This window comes from Microcaecilia unicolor, chromosome 2, assembly GCF_901765095.1.
Source record: "Microcaecilia unicolor chromosome 2, aMicUni1.1, whole genome shotgun sequence".
Classification (NCBI taxonomy): domain Eukaryota; kingdom Metazoa; phylum Chordata; class Amphibia; order Gymnophiona; family Siphonopidae; genus Microcaecilia; species Microcaecilia unicolor.
Genome location: NC_044032.1, coordinates 643,145,828 through 643,160,364, shown reverse-complemented (window position 1 = coordinate 643,160,364; position 14,537 = coordinate 643,145,828). Strand labels below are relative to the sequence as shown.

The 14,537-nt window shown below is 42.5% G+C and overlaps 1 protein-coding gene across 3 annotated transcripts in view; it reads right to left on the bottom strand.

The window, feature by feature from the left end:
• Positions 1–14,537, bottom strand: part of SCLT1 (sodium channel and clathrin linker 1) — a 145,802-nt gene that overhangs the window by 34,888 nt on the left and 96,377 nt on the right. For all 3 annotated transcript variants that reach the window (XM_030191734.1, XM_030191737.1, XM_030191735.1), the window contains 2 exons: positions 9,888–9,962; positions 4,446–4,591 (listed from right to left, as the gene is read on the bottom strand). In XM_030191734.1, the coding sequence (XP_030047594.1) occupies positions 4,446–4,591; positions 9,888–9,962 (221 nt within the window). The remainder of the gene's footprint in view (positions 1–4,445; positions 4,592–9,887; positions 9,963–14,537) is intronic.

The following is a 14,537-nucleotide window of genomic DNA, read 5'->3' as shown; positions in this document are numbered from 1 at the left end:
GGGGATGTGGGCAGAGGGGCACAATGGGACACATCTGGTGGTCTTGCAGAAAAATAACAGCTTTTTGGAAGTCGGTGCGGGGGAGAGTACAGGTCTGGGTGGAAAGACAAATCCCCTGGGACCCAGCAATTTATTTGTTTAATAAACCTCTCACAGGACTAAGGGCCCCGGGTGCGCAGTTGGCAAAACAATGCATTAATGCAGCCAGATTGCTGATAGCAAGGATGTGGAAACAGACAAGGTGTCCCTCCATGCAACAATGGTATCATCTAATATGGTATATAAGCAATATGGAAAAATTAATGGCTATGGAACAAAAAACTCTAGCAAAATGGGAGCAAATTTGGGCTCCAGTGATCAGATTTTTGGCATAGATATGGAGGCTAGATATTCCTCGGGGATGAAACACAGGGAGAAGAGGGGGGGGGGGGGGGGGCGGGGGTTGGTTTTGGGGAAGGGGAATACACATAAAAAGTTTAAATATTACAAGAAATGATATGTATGCCTATGTTAATGTGATGGCTAGACTTGAAACATTTATGATATTATATGGTAAGGGATTTGTATGATTTCTGTTTGTATTGACTTGAGTTGTAACAAATACAATACCTCAATAAAGAATTCTTGTTAAAAATTAAAAAAAAAAAAGAAATTTCTTGGCCAATACTTTGAATTTTAATATTATATCAAAGAGACACTATCAGTTATTAAACTTGGCCAATAACATATGGGAGGGGAGGGGATTATCGGTACTTGAATATGAACCATCGGTTGATATTCAAGTCAACGTTCCCCCCCTCCCCTTTTTTAGAGGAAAAACGTTCTTGGTTTATATGCGGATGGGTTTATATTTGAGTACTCTCAATTTGAGGAAATAAACCATAAAGCACTTAGGCTTTCTATAAGTCCACAAAGGAAGATAAATGTAAGGGTGGTGGTGGTTGCATGGAATAGCCTCCCAGCGGAGATGGTTTAGAGGAAGACTGTGTAGGGAAAGCCAATAAAGGTGGAGGAACAAAGATACCACTAAAAAAGTCCACAGGAAAACACAGAAGAGCAGGGTATCTGATGGCACTTCTACCATGAAAACAAGCAGGCGTAAGATCCAAATAAGTAAAAAGTTTATTGTGATATGAACATCTCTGAGACTCAACATGGTGCCATGTTTTGGCGTTGCCGCCTGTGTGAGGAGTCTGAGAAAGTGTGCCTCAAATTTACCTGGGAACAGACAGGGGGCCAAAAAGGCTCTGAATGTATGGAATCACAATGAGGCATAAGAACATAAAAGTAGCCATACTGGGTCAGACCAATGGTCCATCTAGCCCAGTATCCTGTTTCCTACAGTGGCCAAGCCAGGTCACAAGTACCTGGAATACCCAAATCGTGGCAACATTCCATGCTTTAAATCCCAGGGCAAGCGGTTGCTTCCCCATGTCTGTCTCAATAGCAGGCACCTACAGAGCGTGGTCATTGAACACAACAACAATATGAAACAAATATCTTCTTTTCAATAGCAATGGGTGGTGGTTGCACGGAATGGCCTCCCAGTGGAGATGGTGGAGAAGAAGACTATCTGAATTCAAGAAAGCATGTGTCAAGCACATAGGATCTTTAAGGGAAAGAGATAGCAGATGGTATGGAAGGATTTTCATCTGCCGTCATTTTCTATGGGCCTGATATTTAAGCAGGTGGACAGGCTCCTGCCTGTTTAAATTGTGCTCAGTGGACCGGCTGCTAATATCCAGCAACATTTAACTGGATAGCGGCCTGAAGCAGCATTTAAATTACCTCCCTCCTGACCCCACCATCTGAACAGCAATAGGCCCCCTCCCTCCTTCCAAATTCCACTAAAGAGCAACAACCCCTCTACTAAAGCCCCCCTCCCCAACTCCTGTAGGCCTCCCATGGCCTACCTTAACCTTCTCTGCTGGTCCAGTGGGTCTCTGGGTGCAGCAATCCCCAGTCACTCCTGCCTATGCTGGCTGTGATGCAGTCTAGAGATCGCAGTGGGCATGGGAAGGTGCAACTGGGGATTGCTCTTGCCCAAAGACCCTGCTGGACCAGCAGAGAAGATTTATTTATCACATTTGTACCCCACATTTTCCCACCTATTTGCAGGCTCAATGTGGCTTACATCAAACTGTAGAGGCAATCACCAATCCGGTAAATATACAAATACAATATAGTGTAATGATCAGGGAGAATCAAAAGAAGAGGGTATACAGGGGAAAAGGAGGAACTGTTAAGAGTGTCCAAAACGGTCCATTTGCTGTGTTGCAGGATGTAGGGAAGTATGTTGAATCCTTGGGATAGGCCTTTCCGAATAAGCTGGTCTTGAGTGATTTCCTGAAATTAAGATGATTAAGATTAAAGGTATGCCTTGAGGGGCCTACAATGGTTGGGGGGGGGGGGGTCAGAAAGGAAGGAGCCTATTGTTCTTTGGGGTGGGGAGGGTTGGGAAGGAGGGGGCTGTTGCCCATCACGGGGGGGGGGGGGTCAGAAGGGAGCTGCTGCCCTATGGGGGGGGGGTTGGGAGGGGGCTTATTGTTTTTTGGAGGGGTCAGGAGGGAAGGGGCCTATTGCTATCTGGTGGTTGAGAGGGAGGGGGTGTCTTATTGCTCTTTAGGGGGAGGGGGTTGGGATTAGAGTCGTAGGAAAGTGGAGATACCCTTAAGCCTACCTTCCATTTCCTGTTGTTACTGCCGCCTGCATGCAGACCCGGGGAAGTGGATCCGAAGGAGGAGCCAAGACTGAGTGACTGTGGGAGGGGGAGAAGAAAGGGAGAAAGACTGGCAATGCTGGACTGTAGTGGAAGGGGAAGAAATGGGCAACGTTGGATGATGATGGTGGTGGTGGGAGGGAGAGACAAGCAATGGTGGATGGTTGAGAGTTGGGGGCAGGGGAACAAGACAGAAGAGTGATGCAGACCCAAGGAGAAAGTGGGCCCAGCAGGGAATAGAAGATTGTGGCTGTTAGCTGTGCATTCATTTTTTTAAACTGCAGTTAAAATTTTGATGCATTAATCATGTTATTAACAGATTACCCCTCCCCCCTTTTATAAAGCTGTGCTAGCAGCTGCCAGTGTGGTAATGCCTATAGGTACTTGTACAATGACCTAGGTACTTGTAGAGTGAAGATGAAAACAGTTTTAAATAGAAACTTCCTGTGCAACTACTCTAAAATCCATCCATCGAGTACCATCTGCGTGGACCAATTGTAAAGTATGTATTAAAAAGGGAGTATGAAGGTTTGAAAATGAAAATCTCTGCTTGCAATTTGATTCACATGCTTAATTCTACCCGCTCCCAAAAATCTCTACCTCTAATTTTTAACTTCAAGTTGCCTGTACACAATGATGGGAGCTACAGACTGCTCGGACTGCAGCTTTTAATTCTGTAATGCACAGCTGTACCAGTTACCATCTCTTTAAGAAAAAATATAAGGTTACGAAACCATATGAAAAAGAGAAAATCAATGTAGCCATTTTAATGAATGTACAGTAAGTGCTCTAGAACGAGGGTGGTGAGATTGTTTGAGTATCTGTGCTACAGAGTGACAAACGTTGAAAAATATCAAATCAATAGATGCCAATAAAGTCCAAATAGGTAATCATTCATTTTTCAATTGGAAATTATTCAGTAGTCAAGGTTTTAAGTTCCACATTGGGCATTTGATCTTTAAGGGGTATGTTTACTAAGATGCGCTATAGGTGTGTTAGCGTTTTTAACGCATGTTACTACTACTTATCATTTCTATAGCGCTACTAGACGCAGCGCTGTACACTTGAATATGAAGAGACAGTCCCTGCTCAATAGAGCTTACAATCTAATTAGGACAAACAGGACAAATAAGGGATAATGACAAAGAGTAGCAAGATTCCGGAATCCCAAAGAGTACTACTATTTCTACTACTACTTATCATTTCTATAGCGCTACTAGATGTACACAGCGCTGTACACTTGAACATGAAGAGACAGTCTCTGCTCGACAGAGCTTACAATCTAATTAGGACAGACAAACAGGACAAACAAGAGATAAGGGAATATTAAAGTGAGGATGATAAAATAAGGGCTCTGAACAAGTGAATAAGGGTTAGGAGTTAAAACCAGCATCAAAAAGGTGGGCTTTTAGCTTAGATTTGAAGACGGCCAGAGATGGAGCTTGACGTACCGGCTCAGGAAGTCTATTCCAGGCATATGGTGCAGCAAGATAAAAGGAACGGAGTCTGGAGTAAGCGGTGGAGGAGAAGGGTGGACGAACATTAAACACTAATGTGCCCATAGGAATGTTATCATTTTAATGTGCTTTAATTTTAAATGCATACTGAAAACACTAACGCGCCTTAGTAAACATACCCCTAAGTTTCTCATTGCTACAGTACCTTCTAACATTTTTTCAAGTACACAGTCTTATGACACAATATTATGTATAAATTAATTTCTTACTTGATCTCCAGTTGTCTAATTTTATTGTGCGCTGTCTGAAGACTAATCTGAAGGTCATTCTTAGTACGCTCTGCAATCAGACACCTTTGATGTAGTTCTTCTAGTTTTTTGTGATCGCCTTCATTTCCTCTGCCTTCACGGTACATCTGTCAAGTAGGTATATATGTAAAAAAAAAAAAACGCCACAATGAAACGCCACTCACAATGAAATCATGACTTTGCCTGCTGCTGAATAAACGCCGTTAGACTATTAAATAAAGTTGTCCTTTTCACTGCTCACAAATGGTAAAATTCCAAGTTAGTTTTAGTATCTTAGCCGGTGAGCGAACAGTCATCCTAGACAGTTCCTATTTCTTGAAGATTCCATTCTAATGCAATGACTGACGGATTAATATGATGTGACCTATCATATAACTGACATGGCCTACAGATTCTCCCAAGGTTCAAGCATCACTAACTGCTAATATAGCCACTGGAATTAACTATTTTGAAAATATCAATTTCACTTGTATAAGAGGCTGAAACATGGGACTATAAGCTTCCGGTTGTTTAGTTAAGTTACTCACCTGTAGCAGGTATTCTCCGAGGACAGCAGGCATATATTCTCACAAATGGGTGACATCATTCGACAGAGCCAGGTGCGGACATGCCAAAGTGTACTGCCATTTCTTTAAGGCAATACCCCCACCGCACATGTGCGGGACTGGCAGTACAGTGTTAAATCTAAGAAGACAACACCAAGGGGAGGTGGGTGGGTTGTGAGAATACATACCTGCTTGTCCTCAGAGAACATTTGCTACAGGTCAGTAACTTAGCTTTCTTTCTCAGAGAACAAGCAGGCATGATACTCTCACAAATGGGACTCACTAGCTACTAGGCTCATAGGAAAAGTACATTCTGACAGTGAAGCAAGTAGTGAGCCTGGTGAAAAATGGGTCAGAGGGTGGCGTTGGATTTTTAAACAGTGAAAAGATTCTGCAGGACTGCTCCAGACAGTAGTGAATAGTGAAGGTGTGGATAGAAGACCACTTCGTCGCATTGCAAATGTCTTGAATAAAGGCAGAACAGAAATGGGCTAGTGAGGCCGCTATAGATTGCACCTTATGAGAGATGACATGGCCATCAAGGGTCAACCCAACCTGAGATACAGCCAGCCACCCAAGTAGAGATTGTAAGCTTGGTGATAGGAATTCCCAATTTGCTAGAATCAAAGGATACAAAGAGCTGGGAGGATTGTTGATGATATTTTGTACATTCTAGATAGTATGCTAGAGTATGTAGTGCTATGCAGTGCTGTTTTTCCAGGATGAGAATGTAGTTTAGGAAAGAAGACAGGCTGAACAATGGATTCTGGGGAGTTGTGGGACGACTGCCCAAAGGGAGAGCAATGGCAATGCTTCTTAGGCTTTTGGCGCTGCAGGTCTCTCAATACTTGAAGTACTGATGAGGATGACGTAGAGTCCTGGCATGAACATGGCATCATGTTTTTGACACTGGATTCTGCAGGTTTTAATGGACTTCTTCTGCATACGCTGGTAGTCTGGACCTAGGCACTGAACACACCAGCTATGGGGTTCTTTGCTTGAAACAGTCCTATTACATGAGGCACACTTTTTTTAAAGCCACTCAGCACCCTCGATGACATGGACGGAAAAACTGCCCCAACGCAAGGTCAAGAGGCTCAATGACCTGGGGAGCTTGAGTAATCGTGTACCTGAGAAAGGTCAAAGGTTCCCAGGTAGACGGAAGGCCTTAGAGGCCCCTCAGGATGAAAAATGAAAAACAGAACAAAAAAAACCAAACAAAAAAAAAATTTAATAAAAAATGTTATAATGAATTACACTATGACAAACACAAATAATTATGAGGAAAATTTGACTCGAAAAGAGAAGGCACCAAAAGGCAAAAATTTGACGTGCTGAGGAGAGATTAAAAATACAACCTCTCTGCTCCATGGAAAACAAAAGGCTAGCGGTCCCGCGCTGGCATATTGGGCAGGAAGGCACACACGCGTGCACGGTGAGGAAATACATTTTGGCAGTGCCCGCTGTAGAATGATGTCATCCATTTGTGAGAATATCATGGCTGCTTGTAGTCGGAGAACTATTATTTTGTATTTAGGTGCAAGGAGATAATGTGATATAGCTACACCCCTTAGAGAGTTGGGGGGGGAGGGCTCTAGGGAAGACTGTAAAAGAGAACTGCTAAATTTAAACCTCTAAATATGATGGAAGCATTTTATTAATTTGAATGCTAGTTAAAACTTTAGGTTTCCCTAAAATATGAGTAAAGGTTATGTTTAAACACTTAAGAAAACTTTTACAGATTAATATTGGAACCCTGCAGGAAGCTTGCAGTCCCATGTGTACATTGTTTCCATGGCCCTGAAGGTGGAAATTAGGCAGCCCGAGTGATGATCATGATTCCCTACACCAGGGGCGTATCTGCGTAGGGCCACAGGGGCCTGGGCCCCCGCAGATTTCACCCTGGACCCCCCTACCGCCGTTAACCCTCCCCTGCCTACTGCCAACCCTTTCCCCGCCTACCGCGGTCACCTACCCCCAAGGTCCGCTCCTGCCAGTTTTTTAAAAATATTACTTCAGCTGGCGGGGGACCCCAACCCCCGCCAGCCCAGCCGAGGTCTTTAACTTCTTCATCCTCGTGCTGTTCCTGCAATGCATCCTTCCAGTTGGACGGAGTTTGACGTCGCAGCACGTTGTACGTGCAGGACGTCAACGTGCTGCGACGTCAAACTCCGTCCAACTGGAAGGATGCATTGCAGGTTTAACAGCACGAGGATGAAGAAGTTAAAGACCTCGGCTGGGCTGGCGGGGGTTGGGGTCCCCCGCCAGCTGAAGTAATATTTTAAAAAACTGGCAGGAGCGGACCTCGGGGGGTAGGTGACCGCGGTAGGTGGGGAAAGGGTTGGCGGTAGGCGGGGGAGGGTTAACGGCGGTGGGGGGGGGGGTTATAATGTGCCCCCTCACTCTAGCCCCTGCCCCCCCTACCGCCGAACCTCAGATACGCCCCTGCCCTACACACCACAGGGATTGTGAACACTGCCTCATAAGCATCTCCAGCTGACCTGGAGAATAAAAGGCCCTACTTGGGGATTCAACCAGAGACCTCCCACGTGGTAGTGTAACCTGCTTCTCTCATTTAGGTGGCTTAGGCTCTTTGGTTTTCTCCAAGAGCCTACCTTGGGGTTCGGGAGACTGGGTGTGACCAACTCACTTCAGGTTCCCTCAGATTCCAACCCAAGAACCACATGGTAGTCAGGAGAGTTAAGAAAAATCAACTGAACTTTATTTAACAAATTGGTAGCCCTCAACATACAGTTATGATGGCATCTCAGACTGCATCCTACCCTAGAGCCCGGGTTACGGCGAGACACCCCCTCCCCCCAATCTTAGCCCGCAGTTCGGCTCCTCTGTTGGCTAAGGAGATTAACAGCAATGACCCTGATCCTGCTCTACTGTCAGGGTTGGCTCTGCAGGTACCCCCCTCTCTCTCTCCACCAGGTCACCTGGCAGGGAGTATAGAAGTTCTCAAACACAGGTTACCAAGGACAAATTTTACAATATTGTCCTCCTTTATATAATAATTACCAGCTCCACCCCACACTGAGATTCCACAAATCAGGGACTTTTCCCTGCAGGGCTCCTCCCACCCAGGGCTCCATTCATAGGTCCCAATATAGCAAGGGGTTACTGTAGCATAGTGTATTTCCGCTGAATTCCGATCCACTGGGGAATTCCAATCTCTTGCATTTATCAATAATTATTCTCCGTGTTCATTTCATGCTGCTCTTTGAATAAGATGTTTTGTCAATACATCTTAGGGTTACTTGTAAAAACATCAGTGTTCATGGCTTTTCTTATGTTGTAGAGTGTGATATGGTACCATGTAAGCCACATTGAGCCTGCAAATAGGTAGGAAAATGTGGGATACAAATGTAACTAACAAACAAACAAAGTTCAGTAAGTAAAAATATTTTATAATGCTATTTATGAAACAAATAAATTTCAAGAGGAAAACAAACATTTCAAAACTTTTTTATTAAAAAAAAAGACCTGAATTTATACTATTTCAGCTGTTGCAAATGGATAGAGAAACAGCCAGCCACAACTGTAAAAGTTTCATGTTCCAACCAACATGGACATCTGTCTGGCTAATTTATTTGGCTGGCAATTTTAAACAGATTTTGAAGGAGGGTTCCCAGATTAATTCATTTCTGTCTGCATTTTTCCACATTTATATTTCTGCTTCAAATAATGGGAGATTTTTTTAAAGCTCACATTTATTAAAATCTTCCCATGTAGCTTGAGGTCCATAGCTATATTTTACTCCTGAGGTCAGGTAAAATCCCCACGGGGTTTCTCTTTGAAAAGGTCTTGTCCATAAGTACTCGCAGAACATGAAAATGTAATCTTCATACTGGAAAGCACTTGAAGAATTAAAAGTAGATTTTCGTGCGTACTTTGCCAGGATGGCCCTGGCGATACCTCTTTTTTCCCAGCTGGGAGGAAAGGAGGGAGGCATCTTGAAAAGAATTATTTTGAGCAAAACACCCTTCCTTTTTAAAATTGCTCTCAATGGGCCCTGCTTACTTAGGTGCTCTAGAGGCTCATTTTCAAAGCACTTAGCCTCCCAAAGTTCCATAGAAACCTATGGAACTTAGCCTCCCAAAGTGCTTTGAAAATATGCCTCCTAGTGTTTTTAGCACATGCTAACGCTAGAGACACCCATATATTCCTATGGGTGTCTCTAGCATTAGCTCGCGCTAAAAATGCTAGCGTACCTATAGTGCAGCTTAGTACACAGGGCCCAATGTGACTTACAGGATACTGTATGTTTTGATATTTATCCATTTTGAATAGATGAGCATGGATATTTGCATGAAAGGAACATATTGAGTGATTACAGCAAAAGCTAAGAACCAGAAAAAACAGGGTTCAAATTTTGCTTCTCGCCTTCACACTTCCTCTAATCTTGGTCAAGTCATTTCACCTCTGTTGCACCAGCTGCAACTTAGCGTTACTTTTTTTTTTTTTTTGCAATACTTTTTACTTGTAACGAGTTACATTTAAGCTGTACATTTGTACTTAGCAACAAAGTACAAATTTGGAAAGTAGTTTAAAAAAAATATTTTCCATCTCTCTGCTTCTCCCTCTCTACAGGATTTCCAAGTGATTGGGCATGAACGTCCAGGCTCGAACTAATAAACTACCATGCAGGCCTGTGCAGGGTGACCCAAGACAAGAGTGTTCTATTTAAGTCCTTTTGATTTAAAACTATAGATACACACATAAGAAAACAACAATAACATTGGAAGCTTGCCAGGTCCCCTTGGCCTGGATTGGCCGCTGTTGTGGACAGGATGCTGGGATCGATGGACCCTTGGTCTTTTCCCAGAGTGGCATTAGAAAGGTGCAACCTTACCTTTTCAAGTTCTTCTTCTGCTGCTCGTTTTTCTCTTATAGCTCGTTCAATTTGACTCTGTTTATCACTACAGTCCTAAAGAAAAACAAAGTTATCCTTTAAGAGGGCAATTCTATAACAGGGCAACTTGTAGAAGCCTATTTTATAAAGAAATGTAGGCATCTACGCTCTTTTCTAGAATACTACTGTAACTAGGTTTCAACTTGTCTTAACATTTAAGCGTTATCACTTACACCAGCCACAGAGCTGGTGTAGGTGTGAATACATAAGTGTGGCAGCTACCCAAGTAACTTAAAGCACTCTAAGTTACATGCGTAGGTCGGAGCCCTGTCTACATCTCGCCCATGCTCTGCCTCTATGTATTGCGTTCAGTTCTGGTCGCCATACCTCAAAACAGATATAGCGGAATTAGAAAAGGTTCAAAGAAGAGCGAGCAAAATGTTAAAGGGGATGGAACTCCTCTCGTATGAGGAAAGGCTAAAGAGGTTAGGGCTCTTCAGCTTGGAAAAGAGTTGGATGAGGGGACATATGACTGAGGTCTACAAAATCCTGAGTGGTGTAGAACGATTAGGAAAAAGCTGTGCAGCGAACAAAATTGGGAGTAATTGGGTACTATTCAAACTCATCATTTTGCTGCATGCAGAATGGCTTAGTGCAGAAACTCTATAGTTCAGCAGTCTATGCAATCTATGTAAGGTTAAATTATTGAACCACTAGAGCATTGAATTGTTTGACGAACTTAAACCCCTAAATGTCTGTTAAACACCTTTTAACTGCTCTTTAAATGTTTTTATGCATACCATAGCACTATACAGGAACCAGAACTGTAATCTGCTATAGCTGACACTAACCACCTCCTAAGCTCCATTTTGTAACACACTGAACTACACGGCTAAACACTAAATGTTGATATTGTTTCATATTCATACAAAATTTCACTCACTAACACCATCAGGTATCAACAACCAATACTAACTATAGCCAACATGAACATCAACAAATTAATCATGATAATTTACTTCCTCCCCCTAATCTATCACACATGGAGAACCCCCAACATAGACAAAAATCTACCCACAGCACACAAACCCTACAGACAACCCAATCACAACTCTCCAGACCAAAAGAACAACAACCAACTAAAAGGAAAAACAAATACATACGAAAGTAACCAACAGAAAGGGAAGAAAGGACACAACAAATCCAGATATCAAGAAAACAGACAATTAGTAAAAATTAACACATCCAAATCCCAAACTGAACCTTATCAACCAATCCAAATGGGATATGTAAATGCCAGATCAGTAGTAAATAAAACAGTGACTATAACAGACTGGATCACTACAGATAATCTTGATCTCCTATTTATCACTGAAACCTGGATTCATGACCTTAAAGATCCCATAATCTTAGATCTATGCCCACCAGGATACAAAATTACCCACTGGACAAGAAACGGAAAAAGAGGAGGAGGAATAGCCATAATATAAAAATCCGAGTTCACCATCACAACCACAGCCGAATCCATTCTGCCACAACTCGAAATCGCCTCGGTAAGAATCAATCACCCAAAATTGCAGGAACTTAATAGAGCACCAGGCAACTGGCAAGATTCCCAAACACACTTTATGGACCTTATCTCGAACACTTGTGTCTCTTCCTCAAACCTTATCATAATAGGAGATATCAACCTACACCTTGAAGATCACACCTCAACTAACACCCAAGAATGTGAAGAGTTCCTACAACTATGGGATCTCCGCAGTCCAAACACGCAGCCTACTCACATTAAAGGACACACACTAGATATCGTCACATATAAATTCGATCCCAAATCAAACCTTATACTGACACAAAATGGACACCCGTACCATGGTCCGACCACTATAAAGCAAACATCACCCTCCTATGGCGGACGAAAGACTCACCTAACAAACAAGAACGAAAAACCTACACCACGAGAGGAAAAATAGACCCAATAATATTCTGGCAACAGATCTACTACAACGGATGGACAATAAAAACAAATACAAACCAATTCCTCCTAGAATGGGACGATAGCTGCAGATCCATATTAGACAACATTGCTCCAACCCAAACCAGAACCTCACACAGAAAGAATTCAATACCATGGTTCAATGAAGAACTGAAAAAACTTAAAACACAAGTTAGAAGGTTAGAACGTGCATGGAATAAAAAGAAAGATGACCCCACACTCAACGCCTGGAAACAACTTCAAAGAAAATACAAATACACCATAAGACAAACTAAAAGATTATATTACAAAACTGAAATTGGACCAAACTACAAGGACACACATAAACTCTTCCAACTCGTAAATAAACTACTAGATACTACTCCAGTCACTACCAACAGCAAAGAAGCACCAGGAGCAGACAATCTCACGCAATACTTCAATGAGAAAATCATACAACTACGACTTAAGATACCTGTCAGTACCACCGACTACGATGAATTTCTTGACTGTCTAGATCCTGACCCTGGCATATACCCAGCAGACAGAACCTGGACCAACTTCGAAACACTATCAGAGGATACCAACTCCCAAACGCTCAAAAGATTTGCCAAATCACACTGCAAATTAGACATATGTCCAAACAACCTTATGACATCTGCTCCTCAACAATTTATAACAGACCTAACAGAACACTTGAATTATATGCTACAAAATGGACTCTTCCCGAAGGAGAAAGGAAACATTCTACTAACCCCCATACCCAAAGACGCAAAGAAAAATGCCAGTGACCTAACCAACTACAGACCTGTAGCATCCATTCCCTTAATAACCAAACTAACGGAAGGGATGGTGACCAAACAACTCACTATAAATTCTCAATACTCCACGACTCCCAGTCAGGATTTCGGGCTAACCACAGCACAGAACCAGTATTGGTTACTCTTATGACTAAATTCAAACAAATGATAGCAACTGGCAAAAACATACTACTCCTACAATTTGACATATCTAGTGCTTTCGACATGGTTGATCATGGAATACTACTACACATCCTCGAGTACTTCGGAATTGGAGGCAATGTTCTCAACTGGTTCAAGGGGTTCCTGACCACATGGTCATACCAAGTGACATCTAACTCGACTACATCAGCCACATGAATACCCAAATGCGGAGTTCCACAAGGATCCCCCCTCTTGCCGACTCTATTCAATTTAATGATGATACCATTGGCCAAACTATTATCAAACCAAAATCTCAACCCACACATTTACGCTGACAACTTAATGATCTATATCCCATTTAAACAAGATTTAAAGGAAAATTTCAATGACATCAACCAAAGTCTCCAGATCATGCATTCATGGGCGGATGCATTTCAGCTGAAACTCAATGCAGAAAAAACCCAATGCCTAATACTCACCTCTCAACATAACACGAACAAATTCACCACCATTAATACACCAAACCTGACCCTTCCAATTTCGGACACCTTAAAAATTCTCGGAGTTACCACAAGCAAGAAGATGTTCCACTCAATGTGGAAATTAAAAAGAGTAAGACCTTTCTTCCCAAGGACCTTTTTCCGCAACCTGGTACAATCAATGGTGCTCAGTCATCTAGACTATTGCAACGCACTCTACGCCGGCTGTAAAGAGCAAATAATCAAGAAACTTCAGACAGCCCAGAACACTGCAGCCAGACTCATATTCGGTAAATCAAAATATGAAAGTGCCAAACCCCTACGAGAAAAACTGCACTGGCATCACGTTCAAGATATGCACCCTAGTTCACAAAATCATTCACGGAGATGCCCCAGCCTACATGTCAGACCTGATAGACTTACTACCCAGGAATGCTAAAAGATCATCCCGCACATAACTCAATCTTCACTTCCCCAACTGCAAAGGTCTAAAATACAAACTAACGCATGCGTCAAACTTGTCTTACTTGAGCACACAGATATGGAACGCATTGCCGCTCAACTTAAAAATGATCTACGAACTGACTAACTTCCGTAAACTACTGAAGACCCATCTCTTTAACAAGGCATACCACAAAGATCAACAAATGTGAATATACACAACTCCTCCACATATATTCAGTATTACCTTATAATATCTGCTTGTTATATTATTACCATGTTTTCTTACTATAATGCCACCCAAGATCCTTCTGCAACACTAAATGTCTATTTTCTAATCTATTTCTACCATTCATGATGTATTGTAAGCCACATTGAGCCTGCAAAGAGGTGGGAACATGTGGGATACAAATGCAATAAGTAAATAAATAAGCAGCAGAATTAGAAAAAGTGCAAGAAGGCAAGAAAAAAAAAAAAAAGATTGTGGGATAGAAACATCCCTTATGAACATGGCTAAATAGGATTGATTCTATAGTTTGGAGAAGAAATATCGGAGAGAGAATACAATAGAGGTTTATAAAATACTAGTAAAAAAGCCCCGTTTCTGATGCAAGGTTTTCTTCAGTGTGCGCATGTGGGAGTGTGTGTCCCTGCCCTCTCTCCCTCCCCCTCCCCCCTCCGAGTCCAGTCCTTCAGTGTTAAGTTTCCTGCTGTTCTGTGTTTTTGTTACAGAGAGAGTGAGGGCAACTCTCTCCCCTCCCCCCTCTGAGTCCTTCACTGTGTGAGATTTCGCGCTGTGCTGTTTTCCTTC